Source organism: Trachemys scripta, chromosome 10 (assembly GCF_013100865.1).
Source record: "Trachemys scripta elegans isolate TJP31775 chromosome 10, CAS_Tse_1.0, whole genome shotgun sequence".
Lineage (NCBI taxonomy): Eukaryota > Metazoa > Chordata > Testudines > Emydidae > Trachemys > Trachemys scripta.
Genome location: NC_048307.1, coordinates 63,686,986 through 63,712,273, shown reverse-complemented (window position 1 = coordinate 63,712,273; position 25,288 = coordinate 63,686,986). Strand labels below are relative to the sequence as shown.

General features: G+C 41.0%; 1 protein-coding gene across 1 annotated transcript in view; it reads left to right on the top strand.

Moving 5' to 3' along the window:
* TNFAIP8L3 (TNF alpha induced protein 8 like 3) overlaps window positions 1–23,120 on the top strand; it is a 52,598-nt gene extending 29,478 nt beyond the window's left edge. Inside the window, exon 2 of the mRNA XM_034783190.1 lies at window positions 18,548–23,120. Within this exon, the coding sequence (XP_034639081.1) occupies window positions 18,548–19,110 (563 nt within the window). The 3' untranslated portion in view covers window positions 19,111–23,120. The remainder of the gene's footprint in view (window positions 1–18,547) is intronic.
* The last annotated feature ends 2,168 nt before the right edge of the window (window positions 23,121–25,288 follow it).

The window sequence follows — 25,288 nt, the reverse complement described above, 5'->3', positions numbered from 1 at the left end:
GTAACCAGATGAATACCAGTAATGTAGCCAATAAATAATCCAGACATAGTCCAAATGAGCCTATTAAGTGTCTGCTCTGGAGTGCCAGAAAGCAGTGGTTAGTCCTGTGGCAATCCCTTGAAAATGACTGACTCCTGCAACATAGAGAGATTGTGTACACTGGATAAGGGAAATTGCCTTTCCTTGTCACAACAATGTTATATGCCTTTAAGTAGAGAACAAAGCTAACTCTACAGTAACGTTGAGTAATTTACTGTGCCAGATGATGGAAGGGCAATACCTGGAGAGATACAGAACTCATCATCCAACAGTCTAGTCTGTTATTCACTACTTTCGTCCCACTTGTTTTATTTAAAAAAAAAAAAAAAAAAACACTCACCCTTCTCCCCCACAGCCAGCCAGACACTGGGCAAAATTCTGCTCTGTGATGCCAGTGTCTATCCAAAGTAAATCCATTTACTTCTGTGGTGTTACTCCAGATGTGCCTAGATCCATATTACACATGCCCACAATGCTGTGACCGTATCCTCCAAGGCTGGGACTTTGTAAACCTAGATCCAATATTTCTCTAATGTTATACTGGGATAACAGAGCTAATAACTGTAGTGAAGGGGTGAAATTCATCTGTGTGCACAGAGCCAGCACAGGCCTTTGTATCACACAATCAGTGTGCATAGGTATTGTGTTGGGGTTCTGTACAGGTGTGAATTTCACCCAATATATGCAATAAAGTATGGAGTTTTGGTTAAACTACTATCTTAGCTCCACCGCCAATGGAATGCTTTTCTCAATCCAGACTTTACCAAGAACATTGAGATAGCCTCTAAGATATGCTTTTTTTGTCTGTTTTTGATAATGAAAATGTATAAGAAACTTAAGTGAGCAACTTTGAATCCTACATTTTATAGATCAATACAACTAAAAAGAAAGCGGGAACCACTTCACATAGTGAATAGCTACATGAAGACTCCTATTAATTCCAATAACATGAAAGGATCCAAAAGAAAAGTGCTAGGCTTTTGTTGTAAAACATTAATAAACTATCCACTTCAGTCACAGAGACTGTATGAAAGGCATACAGAACACAGCCATATAGAGAAGTTAGAGGTAATGCCAGCCTGTAATCTCAGTGAACATGATCATTTGGCTAGCTTCTTCAATAATTGGCTGAAGTCAACCCAAATCTTTATATATTTACGAAGGGTCTAGTTCCTCAAAAGCAGAAATTTCTCTCAATCATGTAAAATAATCCTGCCGCGTTGGTGGAAAATAGCATTTCCTCCTCAGAGAAGGCTGGATTTTACCCATATTATGGTGACAATAACGTACTCCTTTTGTGACTTAGAAATATTTTGTATTCCACTGAAGTCATGTAACAAAACACATTTTGGAGACTAATACAGTCCTGAAGCAACAGTCACGATGGGCCATATCATGCCATTAATTTTAGACAGAACTCAGTTGAAATCAGTGGGGGAGATCTGCATAAAAATGGTGGCAAACCAGAGCCGTAAATCATGAATTTGCATCTTCCAAGATTGAATCTGAAGACATGACCATGATATATGCTCAGTAGTACAAGCAATTCTTTTATGTCTGCAGTGTCAATTGCTCTCCTTCAGTCCATTTAAAAAGAGATTTGCATTGTTATAATTGGTTCCCAGCATTGAACAGATCCTCAGCTGGTGTAAATCTGTGCTGCTTTATACCAGTTTAAATCAGATGAAGATCTGGCCCCGTATTTCCAAAAGATTTTTTTTTAAAGTCTATTAATATGGATCAGAATTGTGGGGCAAAGTAGATGGGAAAGATTGCAACTTTTGGGCCAGGGACGATGTTTTCATTAAGCTGGAATAGGGCTTAGCATAATGGTGCTCTGACCCCTGTTTTGGGCCTTTAGCTGCTACTGCAATATAAATATTTTGTAGTAGGTTTGCATGGAAATAATGGTTGCTTAATGCAGACAAAGACTTAGGACAAGTGTTGGAAGATGTATGGGAAGAAAAACACCTGGAATTCTTTTTGTTCATGTTCCGGCCAAATCCTGCTCATTTTACTCACATCAGTAGCATCACGTAAGGCTATCCACATGAGTAAGCTAAGCAGGATTTGGCTCTGGAGCACTTAGTTATTAAAGAAGTGAATTTTGATTAGGAGTGAGAGGCAGCTAAAAGTAAACAGGAAACAAACAAATGATGCTGAAAATAAGCCAGATACCAGAGCTGGCAACTGTGAGTCTCCGGAGCCACCAGCCATTCTAATCAGGGTACGACTGAAAGCGCTGTGTTGAGACCTATTCTCTGGCACTGGAGAAGGAAATGGCTGTTCATTCATTCTCTCTCTAACTCAGTGGGGTTTGACAGGAGTAACAGAGCAGAATAGGTCCCTTTTGGTAGCTGTTAAAGGGGAATTTTTTTTAAAATGGAGGGGTTGTCATCTGTGATACTAACTCCTAGCACTTATTAGGACTTTAGTGACATTAATACTTAATTCTCCTCACCACTCACAGGGTTTAGTTCACTTTTGGCACATCTCTCAGTCAGACAACAGACTAGCTCATTTCACTTTCTGGATTTCGTGCATTAACAAAATGCTGCAATGTTGCAAATTCTACAAGGAAATGTTTAAATCAAAGCAAACTGTTTCCACTGAACGTTCTTCTGATTCCACACAAACATTTCTAGTACCATAAAGTTTTGCTAAGCATTTCCCCTCCCCGATCAAACCTAAACATTAAACCTAAACTATGCAACAGGGACCAATGTAAGCTGTGACTAAAAACAAACAAACAAACAAAAAAAAACCTGCAACCAGTGATTAGTGCGTATAGATGCTTTGAGGAATGCCTGTGATTACAAAACAGCTTTCTTGATAGTTACCACACAGCATTGCCTGTATATCACATGAGAAAGATGTGATAGTGACAACAGTTCTGTATTTTCGTCTTACTTCCTTGTCATCCCCAGGGTGAATGTTGCATCTATAAATCTGCTATATGCCACTGTACAATTTATGTGTTGATAACTTGGCATAATGTGCCATTTATTTTAATATGTTAACTCTTGAGACACCAGAGTGAGGGAAGGGACCAGAGACTCCATTAACTGTATTTGTGTCATTGCTCTGTTTTGTCTGAAGGGAGCAGAGGGGTGGGTGATTAGAAGGAACCGGGTTTTTTCCGTTCTTTTCAGTGAATTCAGTGCTCATGAAAGGTACTTTATTGACAAACTTGTTATTGCCCCATGCTTTTCCACAAGACCGGGACAGTCTGAACAGTGGTAGAGCGAACTTTGCCATGCCACATGGCCTTGTCCTTGGTCTCTAGGAGTGAGAGAGTATCCCACTCAATCCTGTGCCAAGAAGAGTTCCAGTTGTAGAGGTGTGGATTGTCCACTAGAAATGGGACTAAGATTTTAACACTGCATCACTGCTACCAGTGCCCTGACAGGGAAAAGAGAAGCAGCAGTTGCTGAAACATTGAAGGCAGAGGTACTTGTATGACCATGTGATGGGAGATATGAATGGAATTACAAAGGTTATTTTTTGGAGGAGAAATATGGGGAGTGTTCTGCCTTGTTTTTGTGCATCTTTGTAGCTGGGGGATGTTATTAAATGTGTTCATTCCCTTTACAGAGCACTCAAACAGGAAATACCTCTGCTGTTGGAATGCCAACTGCCTATAAAACAGCAAAGGAAGAACAAGTCAGTAGATGTCATGTCAATCGCTGCCTGCTGGCGATCATTTCCTAACCCCACCACCCAACGAAATACAGTACAGCCCTATTTCAGATGTAGGTTTTCTGGTTAGAATGAGGAGTGACTGTGGTCAGACTACTACAATTACCCAGGAGAATAAATTAAGGCGAATTTCACCACTGTCTAGATAATGAATGTCAAATAGTAGTGGCTTAAACATTCCTGCTATTCTAATGAGACATGCAGAGAAGGAAATGATTCCTGTGTTAGTTTTCTGGATAGGGAAAATGCAGTATGTTTTATGGAAGCACTATGCAGAGAAATATGGTATACAGTTCTATAGCCAACTGCACTTAACATACAGCAGCTGATCTGTATGAAAAGAATGATAGCCAAGCAACTACATAGAATCTATGTGTTCTGAAGACTTCGTAAACCATGACAGCACACCTTAGTGGAATAAGCTAATGCTATCGCAGGGTTATTTGATTTTTAGCACCTAATGCATGGGTACATCCAAATCTCTCCATCCTCACCTTGTGCCACTCCTGAACCTGGTCTTCTATTTATTGTTCTGGTGACCTAGCCCTTCTATCCATTCACTTTTAAAATTAAGCAAGGATATTGCTTTCTTTAAGAAGTCAGTCATAATACGCACATTCTGACATTAGTAATTTACATTCCATTACTCCAAACAAGTCATATCATCATCTCATGACGGAAACGAGGAGGAGGAAGGAGGCAAGAGCAGACACAATAAGACTTCAGTGATCTCTTTGCTGGAGAATTCACTATAGTAACATGTAAGCACATCTAAACAGTTAGTAGAATCAGTCCCCCTTTGCACTTGCTGATCCAGTCCCTAGCCTTGAAGATTAAAGAGCCTGAATACCACAAAGACATCCTTCCTGAATTCAAGCCATTACTTCAGGCAGTGTTCCCTGGACTGTGCGTGCTTAAGGATAGTAGCTTGAGAGAAATTGGAAAAATAATGCCAAACGTCATACTCAATGACCATATAGTCTGAGAAAAGAATGACAATGTAACATGCAGCTCTTAAAATGTATAGTAGATTACACTCAGATCACACTCCCCTTTAAATAACAATCCATCTAAAAGAAGTATGGAAGAGCATCTGGTAGAGGTTAATTCAGTCTCATTGGAGAAACTCTTGGGATCAAATCTTAAGGAGGAGGAGTGGGAGGCAAGGGGAGCATATTCTGGAGAAGCAGCCTCCTTATTGTCATGTGTAACATCACAATTGTATAGGGCCAGATCTGCTGCTTTTACTAACACTGAAAAATTCATCCCTCTGTGAAGAACTGAAGTAAAAAAAGGCTCCCAGTAGCTTCTACTGAAGTTGAATCATGTCCTAAATCTGTTTGACCCTACTTAACATTAAACTGCTTTACTACTTTAGATGCAGTTTCTCTGGCAGGAAAAGCTAGTGCTTGGAGATACAATGAACCTTGTAAATAAAATCAGAGGCAAAACGTTTTTCCTTCAGCATTTTGTTCTTTAGTTTCTCTGAGCAAATGCCCAGGACATTGCAATAAGAGCTTATTATAAGTGCTTGTAAAATGACTTTTTTAGAACAATGGGGTTTAGAGGGTAAAGATGGGAACTCTGTGTATATTTTCATTGATTCTTTTATTTTTGCAGATAAAAAAGTAAGCAATACAACTAAGATCATTCATAGGTAAATATAAAACAAGTAATAAGCACATGGTTAAACAGCATTAGACAGTATAGTTACAAGTGTAACCAGTGTTTCCCAGGACACATTCAGAGGCATACATTTTTTATTTGATAGATACTGAATGGTAAAGTGTGGCATATTGTCTTCCCAGGGTTTATTCTGTCCTCGGAATATAGCACTGAGCAACTTCAGTATTTCCTAGCCCAAATCCATTGCATAGGTAATCAGATTTCTCAGTTCATCTTTGACGAAAGCATAACAAAATTCATAATTAGTGTAGCTGCCTGGATTAAGAAAGGGGAAAAAGTTCAGCGTTGCCCAGTATAAATTCCTGCATTCAGCTCTCTGAATCACTTTTGTGTTTCTAGCATTAATGTTGCCAGTTAGAGAAGGAGCTAGCAGATGATCTTGAGAGATTAATTGAAAATTGATTTAGAGTCTGTGTATAATTTACTGGAGCCCTGAGATTGGAGGGGAGGAGGAGGGAGGAAGCCACAGCAGAGTGGCTTTAGCATAATCTGCTCCAGGCATGGATGTTGGAATGAAGCCTTGGGAAGGCTAGCTCACTAATTATCCTTTTGACTTCAGTAGCCATTAGTTAAGCTCTGAGTTTTTTAGAATGAAAACGACAAGTCCTAAAGTGCTTCTCTGATTTCCAGGCATCCTCTTGACATAGAAGAGGGAGAGAGGTTTTTGGCATTCTCTGATCTCATGTCCTTGTTTGATGCAGCCCTTTAACAGGGTGTGCCTTCACTCCTGGCTTCTTCACAGAAACTGTGCAGACTCCACGGGTTGTGCATTCGCAGCACCCTTTTAAGTTCCTCCACCACTACCACAACAATCCCCATGCAACAATCTACAATGTTTTTGGCCCGCTCCTCGGGGCCTGAGGGGAACAGAGGGCTCCCTTCTCTGATGCCTCCATGTGACCAGGCTCAGCTAGCCCTGTTCCCCTCCCTGTCTCTCTCCCCAGCAATTCTTTACTATGCTTCTTTATCAGACCTTGGTTGGGTAATTGACATTTTATCCCAGCCAGCCAGATTATCTACCTCCATCAGCTTTCTCTGGGGAGGTAATTGGCATCTCAGGGCAGGTCTACACTAGAAGCGCTACATGGGTGCAGCTGCGCTGCTGTAGTGTGTCTGGTGAAGATGCCCCATGCCGACGAGAGAGCATCCTTCCGTTGGCATAGCACTGGTGGGGACAGCGCTTAGGTCAGTGTTGCTGGCATCACTCGGGCCATGTCTTTTTCGCACCCCAGAGCAACGTAAATTAGATCCACTTAAGCGGTAATGTAGACCTGCCCTAAGTGACCTGAGGGCTGGCTCACTTGTTAGCTTGTAACACTCTATCACAGGCCTCTTCACAAGTTATTGCTTGTATATTAAAGTTAAATACATGCCAACTGATGTAATACCATGCTAGCTTCACTGGGCTGCCCAAAGGCCCGGTCTACACACTATAAACTTACATCGGTATAACTGAGTTGCTCAGGGGTGTGAAAAATCCACACCCAATCTAACCCCAGGTGCAGACAGTGTTATGCCGACAGGAGGGCTCCTCCCCTAGCTACTGCCTCTTGCGGAGGTGAATCAGCTACTCCGACCGGAGAAACTCTCCCACCCGCGAAGTAGCATCCTAAAGCGAAGTAGCTACTGCATCACAACTGCAACAGTGCCGCTGCAGCTTATTAAGTGTAGTATGAAGCTGCTCTAAGAGACTTGTTTGGGGAGTCCATGTGCTGTAAGAAATGGCTTTATCATTCCTCTCTCTCACATAGGAAGCGTGGCTATTAAATGTGCTGGAAGGATCAAGCAGCTTGGAAAGCTCGGACATTTGTTTTCACAGCAAGCACTACAGTATTTAAAGCGTGGGGAAAGGACATTGAAAAGTAGTTAATAGTAAATGGTCTTCAGGCTTTGAGCTCAAAAGGAGTACAGACAGGCAGCTGGCTGATGGGAACATGTTATTTCTAAAATAAACTTTGAAAAGAGACAGACAAGCAACAATGAAGGACTCTATGCTACACGATGCTGAGGATGGGCTAGGAACCCTGAGCTCACCCTGATAGGAATGGTAGCCTGGAACAGCCAGCACCTCCAAGGAGGCCCTCAGCATTTTGCAGTGTTAGGCCCAGAGGAAGGGAAACAGATCACTTCAAAAGAAACGATCTGAATAGACTTGGGGGGAGGGGGAGGGGAATAAAGCTGGCCAGCACTTGAATTTGGCAACAAGTATAACTCCATTAAGATCAGATCAGCTTGGTTTAAGTTCTTCCCAGTACTTCACCAAGTGATGCTTCAAATGCAATACAGTGTAGGACTCAATGGCAGAAAATTAGCAACTCAAATTAGTGATAAATACACCCAGAAAGAGGATAAACAGAGACCTTCTCCAGATGTGAATATGGTCCATTAACCTTTCTTGTTAAATATTTTAAGTTGTGCTATGTCATGGTAGGCAGACTGTAGATTTTCTGTTATTGCCTAAGTAATGTCAGGAAGTTTCATTAGCAACGTGAAATCATTTAGTGAGGTTTAAGAACATTCGGCTAGTTTATTAGCTGGAAGAGTTTAAACAGGACACTAACGGTTTATACCTTATATAGCAATAAAACACATGCACTGATCTTAATATCTGTGGCCTAAACATTAGGCCATTATTTTCCAAGTCTTCTGCAAACTCTCAGGAAGTACTCAAGATTATTTCTGGTATGTGGAGAAACATTAACTCATGACAGGTATACTTATTCCTTTCTAAGCCTATCATAACAGACTCTACTTAGATTGTAAACTCTTTGAGACCAGGGCCATCTTTTAGTTCAGTGTTTGTATAGCATCTGGCAAAGAGGTGTTCTGGTCTGTGCATGGGGGCTTAGATGCTACGATAACACAAATACATTTCGTTTCAGCTTCTCAGACAACAGTCCACTTTCCACTGCCCACAATGCATATGATAATAGTTTTATTTCCGTTGATAAATATTTCACATGGATGGAGCTGCAAGTTGAGAGACTCAAACAAACAAACAAACAAACAGATTGCCAGAATTGAGACCAGATTAATCTGGTCCCTGATTTTCAAAAAACCATCTGTGAAGGGATGCACAACTCCCATGAGGTGTCTAGCAGGACAATGGTTAAAGCTCCATCTCTGAGCTGGGAATTAACATAGGTTTCCCCTATGGAGGGTGGGTGCCAAACAGGGAGACAGAGGGCTGGACTCAGCTGACAATTTCCCCATGCCCTGTTAGAAGAGAGAATGTTGAATAGGAAGACCCTGCCACCCTCAGTCAGGAGGAACTCCCAAACAACTCAGTGGGAGCTTTGTCCAAGCAAGGATGGCAGAACTAAGCTGCTAAGAAGGAAGGAGTTTGCAATTTGAGGCATAAACTGCTACAAGAATGTCAGAACAAGCTCCCATAAGAGTGGATGAAAGTCCAAGCACCATAGAGAAGTCAGGTGAGCCTCAGCCTCCTTTGGCAACATTCCTGCTTCACCTTCAAATTTCCACACCTATACTGTCCTGGAAGGAGAGTAGAACAGCCTCTAAATAGTATCTGGTCAGAGTGCAGCAGAGACTCTCTCCAAAATCCATGCTGGAGATTTGGAAACAGCAAACTAGAGTAAGATAGTGCTGAGTGACCATCTACACTACAGGAGGGAGCATTATTGTTTTAGCAGGCAAGGATTCATAATATTTCTTTTTGTCCTATTGCATATGTGCCATGAGATGTCAGGACAATAGTTTTGGTGGCATCTGAAGCAGCAGTGGGATTGTGACTGTATGGTGACCGTGCTGCTACACTTCTCCCTTTCAGTTTAAATACTAACCTGGAGCCTGATTCAACTCCCATTGAAGTCAATGAAAAGCCCCTTTCCGCACTGACTTCAGTGAGTCTTATATTGGCTGATAGTTTCTTCACTATGCACTAAGGCCCCGATCCAGCAAGGTACTTAAGCACGTGCAATAACTTTAAGCACATGAGTAGTTATAGTACACGTGTGCTCAAGTACTTGGCTGAATTGAGGCCTGATGGGGGCAGCTTCTTTGGGCCTTGCTCAGCTACCATTACCATTGAGACTTGTACCATTCTGTTACAGAGTTCAGAAAGGAGGATTTTTTTCTGCCAATACACAGCCAGCCATGTGTATGAAAAATACAATCCCGAGCCAATGTACTTGTTTGACAATATAATGGGGATGTATTGAATGGTACATCAGTGTAAATGAAACACCGAGGGCCAATGAGAATATCTTCTGCTATATACATGCCTTGCCACAGTGATGAAAGGCCTATTGGAGACAAATTATTATAGCTGTTCAGTGGTTTTTCAGGATCATTTTCATGTCATCTTCCTGCAGTAAAAGGCTGTGCTGAGAGTGAATTTCCATACCACCAGCATTTACACCTAGTGCGAACTGTTAATAGGGACTCCTTGATGACCGAGATTGTCTCCAGTATCAGATGTTCCTCTTGTCATTACATGTTTTGTAATCTATCCAATGAGCAAGTGTAAAAATCAGATTATCCTCATTAACATTCATCCTCTAAAGGCTTTCACTGTATGATGGTATTTATGTTACTTAGGGTCAGGTGCATTGCTATCTAAGTATTTATATTGTGCTCAACACCTTTAGTCTAAACCCCTAGGCAAAAACACATCACTGCATTGCAGTCAACTTTCCTCCCATTCTTCCAACACAGCCCAAGGATTTTTCTTTCGTTACTATTAAGCAAATAATGGCTTATTTTACATAGCAAATGCTCTGTTACTTTAAGGCAGACATTATTCACACAGGTCTGGTAACTAAGGTGAAGTAGAATCTGGCTGAGAATCTGCCTTCGTATCTTTCTAGTAGGAATAATCCTCTTCGATTTATTATGATTTAGTATTCAGCTTGTAGTTTTATTAGTGTGCATTAATTTTTTCATGTTTTAAAAAATATACTCCCTTTTTATTAAATATGTATAGTCTTAAGACTTTATGGACAAATTCCAGAGATGATCTTGGAAGAATATTCTATTGAATGATGGTTCCTGTAAGACATACCATTGTTCTCTTCTATAGACATGGAAGCCCCCAGATATCCTATTTCTAACTTTGAGTCATCCTTACAGGACATCCTGGTATAGAGCGGACCTGAAGTAGGTGAATGGTACAAGGCGGAGGTGACGAGATCTATAGCAGTCACTAGGCTCCAAATCTGATTGACTATGGTGGCTTAGAGAAAAATTGGGATTGTATGCCAGGATTCTGCTAGGGTGAAGAAGGTTCTCCTTCTACTAATGAATCCCCAATCATATGAGCTAACTGTTCAGAGTATGGACAGTATGATGAATCCAAGTTGCCTGGATTCAATCATCCAGAATCAGAGAGGATTATTCGAAGTGGGAACTTTCCCATTTTGGGGAATAAGAGACTGGAATTGACTGGGCTGACCATCTCCCTTGTAACTCATCTTTGTCAGAACAAGATTTATGTACAGCTGCACACTCTAATTGACTATTTTTTTAAAATGCAGGAAGCCAGTCGAGGATCCTTTTAAACAGCATGTACTCCATTTTTTAATACCTTTTAAAGTAATGGGTTTTGCTCCTTTGCTGATACTTAGAAAAAGTCTTGTGGGCAGGCCCAAAAGCAATATCCATTTATTTACTACTTCTCTTTGCACACTCTTACCTGCTGCCTTTTCTGTTTCTAGTACTCCTAGTCTGAAAACAAGGGATTGATTGAAGTTTGAATTGCCGCTGGATTGAACAGCGCTGACAAATTGAGTTTAGATTTCATGTTGAGCACAACAGAGGCATGCAGACACTTAGACCTAGTCTACATGGATTTTGTATTGGTATGACCATTTCAGTGAGGAGTGTGATTTTATTTGAACCGAGATGCCCCCTAGCAAGGGCACAGTTATACTGGTATGAGTGTGCTGACACAGGTATAGCTTGTTTCCCTTCCCACTGAGAAATAAAGTGTACTGGGTAAGCACATTTATAACCGCATCCACACTATACCAGCACAGTCAAAGCCATACAACTCTTGTGTTTAGACAAGGCTATGGTGAAATTGTCTGCAGTAAGCATCTAAAGGAATCTCAGAGTTTGTTAGAATAAAACATTTTTACATTTAAGTGAGTGATGAGCTAGCACACAAAGCTAGCAATGATCAATGCTGATAACTTCAATAGTCTCACTGGATCAAGAGGGAAGAGATCTTCAAGGCTGCTAGGTTCTTACACAGATATCTTCAGATCGGATTTACAATCTGTGTTATAACTTAGAGGACCATCAGCTAATCAGAATCCAGAAAAATGTAAAAAGCAACAGAGGGTCCTGTGGTACCTTTAAGACTAAGAGAAGTATTGGGAGCATAAGCTTTCGTGGGTAAGAACCTCACTTCTTCAGATGCAAGAAGTGAGGTTCTTACCCACGAAAGCTTATGCTCCCAATACTTCTGTTAGTCTTAAAGGTGCCACAGGACCCTCTGTTGCTTTTTACAGATTCAGACTAACACGGCTACCCCTCTGATACAGAAAAATGTAAGTATCTGCTTTAAATGACAATGAAAATCTCACCACTATGTTTGTCCAGTCCCAATGTTAGAGCCTGGACCAATATCCCTGAACCATGTTAGGTCCATTTACCATATGTTGTAAGTGAAACAAAACAGTTTGTATAGAATTTAAAGGCTTGTCTACATGGGGACATACAGGAAAATTAATCTGGATTAACTAAGGCAAAATTACAAAACCTGATAATTCCTGTCCTGCAGTAAGTCATAAGAGAATCAGGGGACACACTGTTGCTGGCGGAGAGGTGCTGCTTGTTTGGTGAGACCTGTAGCTGGCATCCCTTGGAAAGCTACACTAGCTGCAGTAACCCCTGGACACTTTCCCAGTGCTTTAGAGCTCTTAGTTACTCCATGAGGCATGGTGCTTGGTGAACTTCTTGCTATCTAAGCCCATAGAGCTGTGACTCTCCCCCTCCCCCCCCNCTAGCTTATATTTCTTATAGAAATTAACAGAGGGTCCTGTGGCACCTTTAAGACTAACAGAAGTATTGGGAGAATAAGCTTTCGTGGGTAAGAACCTCACTTACCCACGAAAGCTTATTCTCCCAATACTTCTGTTAGTCTTAAAGGTGCCACAGGACCCTCTGTTAATTTCTATAAGAAATATAAGCTAGACAGTTTTCTATTGGCTGCTCATATGAGGATGCCAAAGAACATTTACTGTTCTAGTGAAAGTCAGCTGTTATTTATACTTAAACTGGCTTCTGCTATCAGTGTAAAACACAAGTTCTGCCTTAAATTCTGCCCTCTTTGCTTAAACCAGGTCTTTGTATTTTTGATTCATTTATCACAACTGCAGAAATGCAAATCTGGAAAGCCACACTTTCTGGAGGATGGCAGATTATTAGAGACCAACAGCTTAGTATGGAGCTTGCTGACAACATATTTCCAATATACAAGTCATTTGACGTTTTAGGGATCTGCGGTGCAGATCTGAATCAGAAATAGTCGCATTTCAATAGATACTGAAATGTCAAAATTCCTAATGCAGTCTAATCATTACCCAGATACAAGCTGTTTTCTGTAGGTTCAGTTATTAGTGGTCCTAAAAGGCTAACAGCATTTATAGAATTGTTTGTACTCTGTCCTGTTACTCAAGGGAGAGTAGGAGATTGCTTGCCACATAGAAACAATCTAAGGAGTTACATTTTTGAAGAAAGCACAGCGTAAGGCAGAAAGATACGACTTCTAGAGTAAAACTTTGTCCCCCAGACCTCATTAATGTCTGAAATCTAATCAGTGTGGCTAGCTATGATCTTTGAAAGGCAATCATTGGCTTGGTATGTGAGCACAGATTAATACTTGGAAGCAGGAACCCAAAACAAATAGCTGTCTCTCTTGAAAGTTTATATGTTCAAAGATTTTTAAAAATCTGAACTTGGCTCTTTGTCCCCCTGTCCCCCCCTGCTAGACAACATGATTTATGAGTCTGCTACTGCCTCCTACTTGGTCCTTTAGCTCTACCCGTAGAAGCTCAGGCTTTTATATCTAGTGGTCTGGGGTTCGCTCCCTGCCTATGACTGGTTCAGGAGTGATGTTACTTATATCATCATTCCGGATGTTTAAAAAAAACAAAAAACCCACACACACACACCACAACCCCCCACACAGACTTTTCAGACCAGGAGTTCTACAGCTGGGATCCTACCACTGTGAATATTGTGGCCCTAGCACTCAATTAGACTTAATCTTGTTCACTCCAGCAGCACTGGCCATATGGAATGTACCTTAACTATATTTTATTTTTATTAGGGCTGTCGATTAATCACAGTTAACTCACATGATTAACAAAAAATTAATCACAGTTTTAATTGCGCTGTTAAATAGAATACCAATTGAAATTTATTCAATATTTTGGATGGTTTTCTACATTTTCATATACATTGTATTCTGTGGTGTAATTGAACTCAAAGTGTATATTATTTTGACTACAACTATTTGCACTGTAAAAATGATAAAAGAAATAGTATTTTTCGATTCATTTGCACTACAGTACTTGTGTGAATCTCTGTTGTGAAAGTGCAACTTACAAATGCAGATTTTTTTTGTTACATAGCTGCACTCAAAAACAAAACAATGTAGAACTTCAGAGCCTACAAGTCCATTCAGTCCTACTTCTTGTTCAGCCAATTGCTAAGTCAAACAAGTTTGTTTACATTTACAGGAGATAATGCTGCCCTCTTATTATTTACAATGTCACCAGAAAGCGAGAACAGGTATTTGTACGGCACTTTTGTAGCTGGCATTGCAAGGTATTTATGTGCCAGATATGCTAAACATTTGTACACCCCTTCATGCTTCGGCCACCATTCCAGAGGACATGCTTCCATGCTGATGACCCTTGTTAAAAAATAATGCGTTAAATTTGTAACTGAATTCCTTGTGGGAGAATTGTTTTACCTGCATTCTGCCATATATTTCATGTTGGATGATGAACTCACATGTTCATTTTAAGAACACTTTCACTGTAGATTTCACAAAACACAAAGAAGGAACCACTGTGAGATTTCTAAGTGACCCAAAGTTTAAGAATCTGAAGTGCCGTCCAAAATCTGAAAGGGATGAGGTGTGGCACATGCTTTCAGAAGTCTTAAAAGAGCAACACTCTGATGCATAAACTACAGAACCCGAACCACCAAAAAAGAAAATCAACCTTCTGCTGGTGGGATCTGACTCAGATGATGAAAATGAACATGCATTGGTCTGCACTGCTTTGGATTGTTATTGAGCAGAACCCATCATCAGCATGGACATATGTCCCCTGGAATAGTGGTTGTAGCAGGAAGGGAAATATGAATCTTTAGCGCATCTAGCACGTAAATATCTTGCAACGCCAGCTACAACAGTGCCATGCGAACACCTGTTCTCACTGTCAGGTGACATTGTAAACAAGAAGCAGGCAGCATTATCTCCTGCTAATGTAAACAAACTTGTTTCTTTTAGCGATTGGCTGAATAAGAAGTAGGACTGAGTGGACTTGCAGGCTCTAAAATTTTAGACTTATTTTTAATGCAGTTTTTTGCGCTTAATTCTACATTTGTAAGTTCAACTTTCATGATAAAGAGATTGCAGTACAGTACTTGTATTAGGTGAATTGAAAAATATTTTCTTTTGGTTTTTTTTTTACAGTGCAAATACTTGTAATCAAAAAAATATAAAGTGAGCACTGTACACTTTGTGTTGTAATTGAAATCAATATATTTGAAAATGTAGAAAACATCCACAAATATTTAAATAAATTGTATTCTATTATTGTTTAAACAGTGCCATTAATTGCGATTAATTTTTTTAATCGCTTGACAGCCCTAATGTTTATATAGCAACTATGGCCCCTAACATCCAGATACATGGCTTTGGAATGTCATGGAGGACAAGGCCATTTCTGAAGTAACCAAGTTTCATTCTGTTCAGAGCTTCGTAGACTAGGAGCAGGCCTTTGTAAGTTGTTGGGAGGTAAACACAGAGCCAATGGAGTTCACAGAGCAGAGAGGTGCTGTGTCCTTCTTAGCCAGCATTGTCGAGCCTGCAGGAAACGACACAGTCCTGTGATAGCTGTAGATGGCTCTAGACAGAATGTGTTACAATTGGCTCTTGCCCAAAGGAGGCAAAAGCAAGGATCAAAGTAGCAGAGGCCCATCTGAGAGGAAACTGTGACCCCCTGTGAAAAGAGCTCACACTCAATAAAATGTACATTGTTCAGACAAAACAATCTCCCTGGAATCACTGCAAGCTGGTACTGTACTTTCATGACCCAATACTGTACTCCGAGATGTAAATCTTATCAAATTGCCATAGTGGTGACATAAAATGTTATGTTCAAAGCCTACTGGCTCGTTTCTTATTTTATAAACTCCTGAAGTTATCAAACCGGCATAAGGAAAAAAAACTGCCCTGGTAAGAGAGAGACTTCAAAGAAAAATATTTTCTTTTTAAGAAAAATGTTGAATTAGAATACAATAATTACCCTGAAATATAATAAAAATCTGAATTTTATTACTTCAGTTGCATCATTAATATGCATCATCATAAACTAATTTTTCAGCCAGCCTTCATCTAGCCCAAGGGTCGGCAATGTTCGGCACGTGGCTCGCCCGCGCCGCTTCTCGCCGCCTCCATTGGCCCGGGACGGTGAACCGCGGCCAGTGGGGGCCGCGATCAGCCAAACCTGCCGCGTCAGCAGGTAAATAAAACTGGCCCGGCCCGCCAGGGTGCTTACCCTGGCGAGCCGCGTGCCGACCCCTGCCGACCCCTGATCTAGCCTCTAATATTGCATGCTTGTTTTAATGTGTGCAATTGACTGCAGCTCCAGAGGTAATGTGCAGCTTGTGTATATACGGACCCATCGTGAAGCTGGCTCCCTAAAACCCTAATTTACACACACACACACACACACACACAAAACAGGGTGCACCCACATTGCAAAACTGATTCTTTGCAAACAAGGGCACACCCAATCCAACTCCTATTACCTTTAAGAGGAGCTGGATTGAGTCCCACTGAAGGCCAGATCTAAGATGATGGGCTTGTAGGTTCAGATACGGTGGAGAAAGGGTATCAGAAGGTACCCATGATGAAGTAATCTGAATAACTGAAATGTACATTTTACCAGTGCTAACCATTGTTTCCTATTATTCCTTTCTAACATGTTTCCCTGGTTGTTTTAGATTGGTAAAAAGAGGCTGTTTAAGACTAGGAATTTTAGCAGTAGCTGTGTGGTATAATCCTTTTTAAAATACCACCCTTAATTCAGTAGTTATCAGATTAAGAGCTGTTTGCACTAATTCATGTCACATTTAATTCAAAATTAGTCACTCAATTTGCATTTTGAAACACACACCCCGCCGCGCCCGCACGCACACACACCCCCCAAGCCCTGGTTAATTACACAGCTGTATTAGGCAACCAGGAAAGAAATATAATGCTTGAACATTCAAAGCTTCAACATCTTTTTTTTAAACTATCAAAAAAGAGCAAAAGTAACTGAACGGCCAATTTTGGAATAGTCAGAAAAATATTTCATATGTTTTGGTATCAGATATATGAGGTAGTGAAACAATTCTTCTGGAAAACAACTTGTTCTAATTCACTGTAATCTCAGAAGCATGTTCTCACTCTATTTTAGTAAGAATCCAAAATAATGAGACTCAAAATACCTGAGACGGTGGCCAGGTCACGTGTCAGTCAGGTTGTGACCACACAGCCTGAGCAATGCTCCAAACCACTCCAGCAACAGCCATCAGACTGATTTAGTCTGGGGCCACTGCTCAAAAGCAGTCAGGCCGTAGTCCCGCAGCTCCACAGAACGATGGGACTTTGAGCAAGTGCAACCCCCGCCAGCCAGCCCTCTCTTATTGGCACCACTCCTAGAAGCTCTTTTACCAGCTTCTATGGCTAGGGTTACCCTGGGAACTATTGACAGATAATGTAATTTAGAGCTGCCTTCAGCCCCATTATTGCAGAAATTCTATGGTGATTCCTCTCCTTTGGGCCTTTCCCCAGTACTGGAATAGGTCTTCAAGGGCCAGCCTAGTCTCCCTAGAGGGCAGCAGCCTCTGAGAATCTATCCAGATACATCTGCTAGATTCTGTTATTGACTCACAGCAGATAGTGATCCAATAAAGTTCCCTACCAACCATATGTTGGCAACACCACAGCTTGTGCACTGGAGTTTATAGGGCACTACCTGCCCTTACCTTTGCTGGAGCAGGAAAGCGAATGGCCCCACGGTGGGGGAAGATGTGTGGCTATTCAGTTTGTAGGGATTGCTGCAAATTTACATAGCTTCAAGACTAGTCTCAGCAAATGAGAGCTGTTTCTCTGTAGATTCTACAGGGCGAGGTTTATGATGATTATGATGATGTAAAAAACTGCTCAGATATTTTTGTTCTGGAGGAGAAATTTCTACAAAGGCTCAAATACAAATTGCTCTGTAAAAGTCAGTTTCTCAAATTAGGCCCATTGGCAACGAAAGCCAAAAAGGCACCATTATTATAGATTAAAGACACACACATTTGTTTATGGATCTGTGCAGTCAGCTCTTCTAAACATGCTGCCTAATCATTTCAAGCATGGAGCAATAGTGACACCCAGTGACCAGACCTGTAATTCTTCACGGACCTTGTATTTCTCAACCACATTAAATTCTACAGAGTCTTTGACAGGTAATTTACATTTCTGTGCACACTGTCTCAACAAAAGCTTTCAGCTGAGGAAGCTTTCATTTTAAACCTGTGTCTATTTTAAAACCAAGAATATGCATGGAGTTTTAGAGTTTGCAAAGGACAAAGTAATAAAATAAATGTATATCTTGAATATTCAAGTCTACCATCGACAACCACCCCCAGATTTTAGAAATCAAAAATGGTATATTGACACTTGAGCTTCTGAGGCCTGATGGAAAAACAATATTGAAGACATGACCTATCCCTGGAGTATCCACTGAACGTGTCAACCATAGGCACCTTATAAGTGTGGCTAACAAACAACATCCTGTATGACATGTTGCTAATTTGCCACTATATGCAAGTTATTTCTAAAGTGCAATTAACTTTTTCTTCTTTTTTTCCTCCTCTGCAATAGGTCCTGATTGTTTCAGTTCAAAGAACCTTGCGCTGCAAGCACAGAAAAAGCTCCTGAGTAAAATGGCTACCAAAACTATGGCTAACATGCTCATCGACGACACAAGCAGTGAAATATTTGATGAGTTATATAAAGTAACTAGAGACCATACAAGGAACAAGAAGGAAGCTCACAAAATTATGAAGGACTTGATTAAAGTGGCAATAAAAATTGGGATCCTCTACCGAAACAATCAATTCAACCAAGAAGAGCTGGAAATCGTCGACAAATTCAGAAAGAAGTTGAATCAGACAGCCATGACAATTGTCAGTTTTTACGAGGTAGAATACACCTTTGATAGAAATGTTCTCGCAGAACTTCTGAACGAATGTAAAGACCTGGTGCACGAACTGGTAGAGCGACATCTGACGCCCAGGTCCCATGGGCGTATCAACCATGTCTTCAATCACTTTGCAGATGTGGAATTCCTCACTGCCCTGTATAGCCTTGATGGGGATTGCCGACCACACCTCAAAAAGATCTGTGATGGAATCAACAAACTACTTGATGAGAAAGTCCTTTGAAACTTTGCCTTTTACAAAACAAAAACTCATTCCTAGAGCTGCAGCAAACTTGGTGAGTTGTGGCAAAGCTTGTGAGTTTCCTTCCTACCATCCGCCTACTACACGGACTTCATCAGAAACCAGCATGTGCTCACTTGGCTTATAATGAAGAAAAACCAAACCAAACCAAACCAGAAAGCTACAAATTGTAATTCTCAGTTCGCAGAGATTTCAGCCTTTTCAAAGGAGGGAGTCAATGGGGCTGCTGATGCTTATTATTCAGAACAAGATCACAGCACATCAGAACCTCAGTATCTGTGTTGGGGTCTTGTTGTGTGAAAATGAACCTAACCTCAAGACACGTGGCTGTGTCAAAGATAGAAGGGGAAAAGCAGAAAGGGTGTTGAATGGAATTGACCCCCAAACTCTTCTTGTATATGTTTTTATTATTCCTAAAAAAAATCTCAGAGGCTTAGATGGAAAGTGGGGTTCTGATGGGCACAAGTTCTCTCCTTTCAATAGTGTCAGGAACCGATAGGAGAGCACATCTCCAATTTTGCAGGTGATTAAGACCATACTGGAGAGCAGAACTTAATAAAATGGGGAGAAGTGAGAAGAGTAGAGAAGCTTCTTTAAGAAGCATGTTCCCACTAGAGATTTTTGCTTTGCATCTGAGAATAGAAGTGAGAAACTTGTGATTTTGATTCTGGAAAAACAGCTCAGTGACTCTAAAGTCAAAACATAATGAAGAAACTTAATCCTGAAATACAACATTGGCTTCAACAAGCTCAAGCACACCGTGACATCAAATAGGCTTAGATTAGAGGGCCATGCTACTTCCTCTGCAATTACTGTTTTCAGTGCCAGAACTTAAGTTTCCTGTTGAAGAACACCACGATACAAATGCTGAACACCTGAGAGGAACAGTGATATTACTGGATCAATGTAGCCATCATCTGTCCCTTCTTTCTCCACTGAAACACCATTTCCACCTGCAAATGGCAAAAGCTCTCAAAAGACAATATTCAATGTATGAAACAACTTTTCAGCCGTGGCTTAGTGTATGTCCATCGTAATTAGTTGTGTTTACAGTCAAAGTGACATGTGGGAAATGGGGGCCAAGCTGGTATTTTCACAGTGCCATCTAAATATAGAACATCCACACCTCTGTAACTAGGGCTTGTTAACATGAGAAACTTAGGAGCAACATCAAGGTACCTATTGCATCTTATTCTATACACATTTTAAAAAAAACAAAAAATGAAAACACACACACCAACATCTATTACAGAACAAGGATGAACTAAAGAACTTGCAGAAAAGTTTCAGTGGTTGCAACAGCACAATTGTCCTGGCAAAAGTCCGGATTTTATAATTCCCAGTCCAGAGCATCACAAAAGAAAGCAGCATGGTATAGTGCTTAAAACAACCAATTCAAGCTCTGCCATGGACGTCTGTAATCTTTGACAAGTCCCTTAGCTTCTCCGTGTCCCAATCTGCAAAATTTCCTCTTTTAAATTGCTCTGAAATTATTGAATTAAAAAAAAACCCACTAGGTAAGAGATTAGCATTGCTATTAGGAAACTAAGACTGAGGAAATCCTGGTACCAAACAAAATGCTGGCAGAGAATTATATTGCTCGTTATTGAACTGAGGTGACTTTTCTCTTTTAGAGGCAGAGGGGAAATGCATTACCAGTTCATCTGAAAGCCAACTTTGTTGTGAAAAAAATCCTCCAGAAGTCAAATTGTTAATTAATTTCAACCTTTACATTGCACCCATTAATCTTTGTGCTCTATCTGCAGAGCACTACAGAAAGTGTAGGCTCTATGATAGAACATTTTCATACCTCAAGGCCTCCTAGAAGCAAGACATTCACTGAAATATGCAAAGTGGTCAGTCTCAGAAAACGAGTTGGTCTACTCAACATAGGTGGGCGAGAAACTGTTTTTTTGTACTGCATATATTTGAGAGTTCAAAATATTTTCCCATCTCAAATCAGGGCAAAAAGTGAAATTTCAAAAACATTCAGGAACTGGGGGGTGGAGGTGGTGCAGATTTGTTTTGAGTCAATCCAAAATAAAAGCTTTTTTGAGGCTCATTAACTGAAATTTTGAAACAAAAAGTAGTTTTGAACCAACTAAATCAGAATTTTTCACTTCAAATATTTTTCTCAACTTTTTTTCAAGATGGGAAATGCATTGAATTTGACCCTGTTTTGTGAAAACTGTTTTGGCAAATCAGCATTTTCTATAGTTCAAGCATTTTAGCTCCTTATAACTAGTCAACATAGCCCTCTATCACTAAGTGTGCAATAACATATCCTCCAACAGCAGGGATATAGTTAGCCAAAATATCCATTAAGTTACACAGGCTAGATCATGGAGTCATCAAGTCCTACCAGCTAAAGCTGGCAGAGTTCATTTCCCCATCTGTGCTGCCTTGATTGCACGGCCTGGTATGTTGGGGTGGAGCCACAGAAGCTGCTCTCTGTCCCATGCCATGGCCTTCTGATATGAATAATTTGTGCAGAGTAAGAGGGCATCTTATATTCCCGAACTTCCCTGGACAAGTGCATGCTGCGGGTCAAGATTTGGCCCTTAAAACATGGTACTTAGGAGGGAATCCACTAGAAAGAAAATCTACAACAGTATCAAATGTTATTGTGTCTTGATGCACTAACCTTTCCCTGTTTTGAAATTCTGTTAATTTTATAGTGACTCACCCTTGGGTTGCAGACACAGCAGATTTAGAATACATTTAAAACTCTCCTCCCACCATTGGGTTCATCCACTCCCACAGCTCTAAAGATACTTTGGTTTGAGACTGTACCTCCTTTTAGATGACATGCGAATGACAGATAGCCTTGCAGACAACACAGATGACAAGTACTGTACCAAAGGCTGTATTACAATAATTAGATGCATATTTTTAAAACTCATGAAAAATTATGTATTTGAAAGCCATTTCTTTACCTAAGCAATGCTTACAGAGCAGATCACTGATCTCATCGGTATTACAGAGAATTGTTTTCACATGTAAGCATTATTCAAAACACTCTAGTGTAACAGACTTCATAACATTTTCTGATACGTCCGTCTTTTCTCCCCTACAAAACAATTGTGTCATATGCATTGCAATATGAATCCCATGTTTCCTTTATAGTGCAACTATCCTTAGATAGTTGGATGCCCAGTTACCTGATTCATATACTAAAGGGGTACAGTTTCACGTGAACAATCAGAAGTGTTCTTATTTCTCATCTTCAAAGGGTGTATTTCAAATGCACAGGAAAACAAGCCATCTAAAAATGGCAGCACCATTTGTATTAGAGCGATTTTCCGCCCATTTCCCTTGAATCCATGACGCTTCTGTTCAATAGCAACTAATGTGGACTGCCCTTCTATGGCATAATACAGAGAGAAAATCTGGGCAGAAGGACTTGCAAGATTTGCCTTACATGGTAAAAATGTAGGCATTCACCAGAACCATATTTAATAATCTACATTTACATGCAATATTGGCCAAAATCTGCCCCAGAGCACTACTTATCAAACTGATGGGGGTGTTGTTGTTTTTTTTTTAAATTTAGAGTATAATACATCCAACTCCTAGTGCACAGAGCATATCAAATTTCAGAGGGGGAGGGGGAGTTTTTCTTTTCTTTTGGAGCAAGCTAAGGGCATGTAAGACTTTAAAAAAAAAAAACAAAGCCACCATTCGAAAAGGAGGACAGTTGAAAGAGAAACGATACTCTGTATGTGGTTTCTTTTTGTGTCTTGCATATATCAGTACTCAGACTCTGGTATTTTAGAACACAGCCAAATGTCTATCATTTTATTTATAAATTTTAGTAGCCTTAAAGTGGAGGAAAAAATGTTTTCAAGTATTTCTGATACTTGTATATCCTGTATATTCATTGTTTACTTTTATACTGGTGGCTTGGTATGTAATAATATGTTTAAGTCACCCATAAAGTATATGATGTATTATCATAATATTTGTGGATTAAATGATTTGTGATTACTGTATTTTTGTTTTAGTTATCATTTTGCTACTTTGTGATGGGGTGCTCTACTCACCGCTAGGATGGTGCCTCCTGACCATTCTGGGAATTAGCCTTGCAGGGTCAGTGCCTCTTCCCGCAGTTGCATGGTGTCTCTCCATCCTTCTCTCTCAGTCCACAACCCCTCTCTTGCTCCAGGAGCTGCCTCTTTGTGACTCGGTCCTCTGGCCACATCATTAAATACATTTCCCCCTTTCGAGGTATCAGAGTCTCTCTCCACACTAGCAGTCTCAGGCAGTCTTCCCATTCACTCCCCCTGGTGCCACTCCCACAGTGGCTGGCAGGGAAACCCAGACCTACCCTCTACTCCAGGTTCTGGTTCAGGGACCCTCTATGGGCAGCCAAGATCTGTTCCCTCCTGGACCTTCCTGCCTTTCCCTGAGCCCTGTCCTTCCTTCTGGCAGTCCCAACTCTCAGGGTTTGTCAACCTCTTCCTCCCATCCAGGAAATAACCAGTGGTGCTAGAACATTTTTAATAGTGGGGGTACTAAAAACCAGCCCTCTTACCTCCTGAGCTGAGGCTGGGACCCCAGGTGTGCAGGGCCAGTAGCATCCCTACTTCCTGTACCTATAGAAATAACTGTGAGATACCTGCCTCTGTAGCTTCCAAATACTCCTACCTTCTCCCAGGGAGTCACCGTAGACTTTCCCTCTACTTCTAATTTCCTGTCCTTACAAACCCAGCCCAGCTCATTCCTCCACAGCTGGACTCCCTCCCCTGGCCACCTGATTCCCCTCAGCTGTGGTCTGTCAGGTTCATTAGCCCCCTTCTCAGTCTGCATTAACCATTTCAGGGCAAGTGTGGTGTGAACAAACCCATCACCTGTATAATTATCAAACGAAGTTCATAGGCCAATTCAGAACTTGTAGTATCAGTTGCTTCTTTAGATCAAACAATGATTATTAAATCATGCAGGGGAGATAGCTCAGTGGTTTGAGCATTAGCCTGCTAAATGCAGGGTTGTGAGTTCAATCCTTGAGGGGGCCATTTAGGGATCTGGTGATTTAGTTGGGGATTGGTCCTGCTTTGAGCAGGGGGTTGGACTAGACAGCCTCCTGAGGTCTCTTCTAACCCTATATTCTATCAGCTTTAAGTGTCTATGCAATTGCAACCAATGCCACCATGCATAGGAATTTCAGCACACAGTATACACCAATGTAAAATATGTTCAAAAACTACATTAAAAGAACATTATTAGGGTTCCAAAGTCAAAAGTGAGGAAATGCCAGAATTAAGGCTGTCTGCACAACCTTAATTTGGTCCCATTGTGCATATGAATTAGGATAGACTCTAATTATACTTTTTTTCTATAGGACCCTTGCCTCACTCAATCCACAGGATGGACAATGATCACATAACGAGCAGCTATTCAGTATTTTGTTTTCTTCCCAATCATTCAGTGTGGCCACAAGCCTTTGCTACTATACACTCTTCAAACACTGTTCTGCAGGCAGAATTGTTAGTCTCCGCACAGGGTTTTCGGTGGCACTATTGTTCCTGAATGCTTCACAAACATTCATGAATTGATTTTCACAACATCCCTGTGAGAGTATTTCACAGAGGTGGACTAGCTCCTCCTGCTGGACACTTGCCACACTGCTGTGAGGGGATCCAAATGCTGAGTCCCATTTTCCCAGAGCTAGCTGATCCTAGGCAGAGTTTAGGCTCTGTTCCTGGCTTTTGGCTTCAAGGCTTGCACTCCACAAGCAGATCTCCTGGCTGCCGCCCCTCTTTGCAGTGAGGACCCTGCAGTACAATTGCCTAGGCCCTGAAACTAGTGCTGTCTTCCCCACAGCTCTTGCACATTCCCCAGAATTCCACCTAAAACATTGACATTTTCAGGGATACGTGAGTGTGAGCCAACAGCCTCTCCACAGGATTTGAAAACACCATTGCTCTTTATTTAATAGCGTGAGTGTGGAAAAGCAGACTCCCCTCAGGGATGAGCATGGCATGAGCAGGGAGAATAAACACCATCCAGAGTGGGGGGCTGACTTACCCAGGCCAGAGGGGTAAGCTCTGAGCCAAAGCTGAGAAGGTGCCTTTCCCCACATCGTTCTGGACTTCCCGTCCGTGTCTTCCCCCAGCCCTAGTCTCCATACTCAATCTCTTTGCCCAGCCTGTCCCAGTTG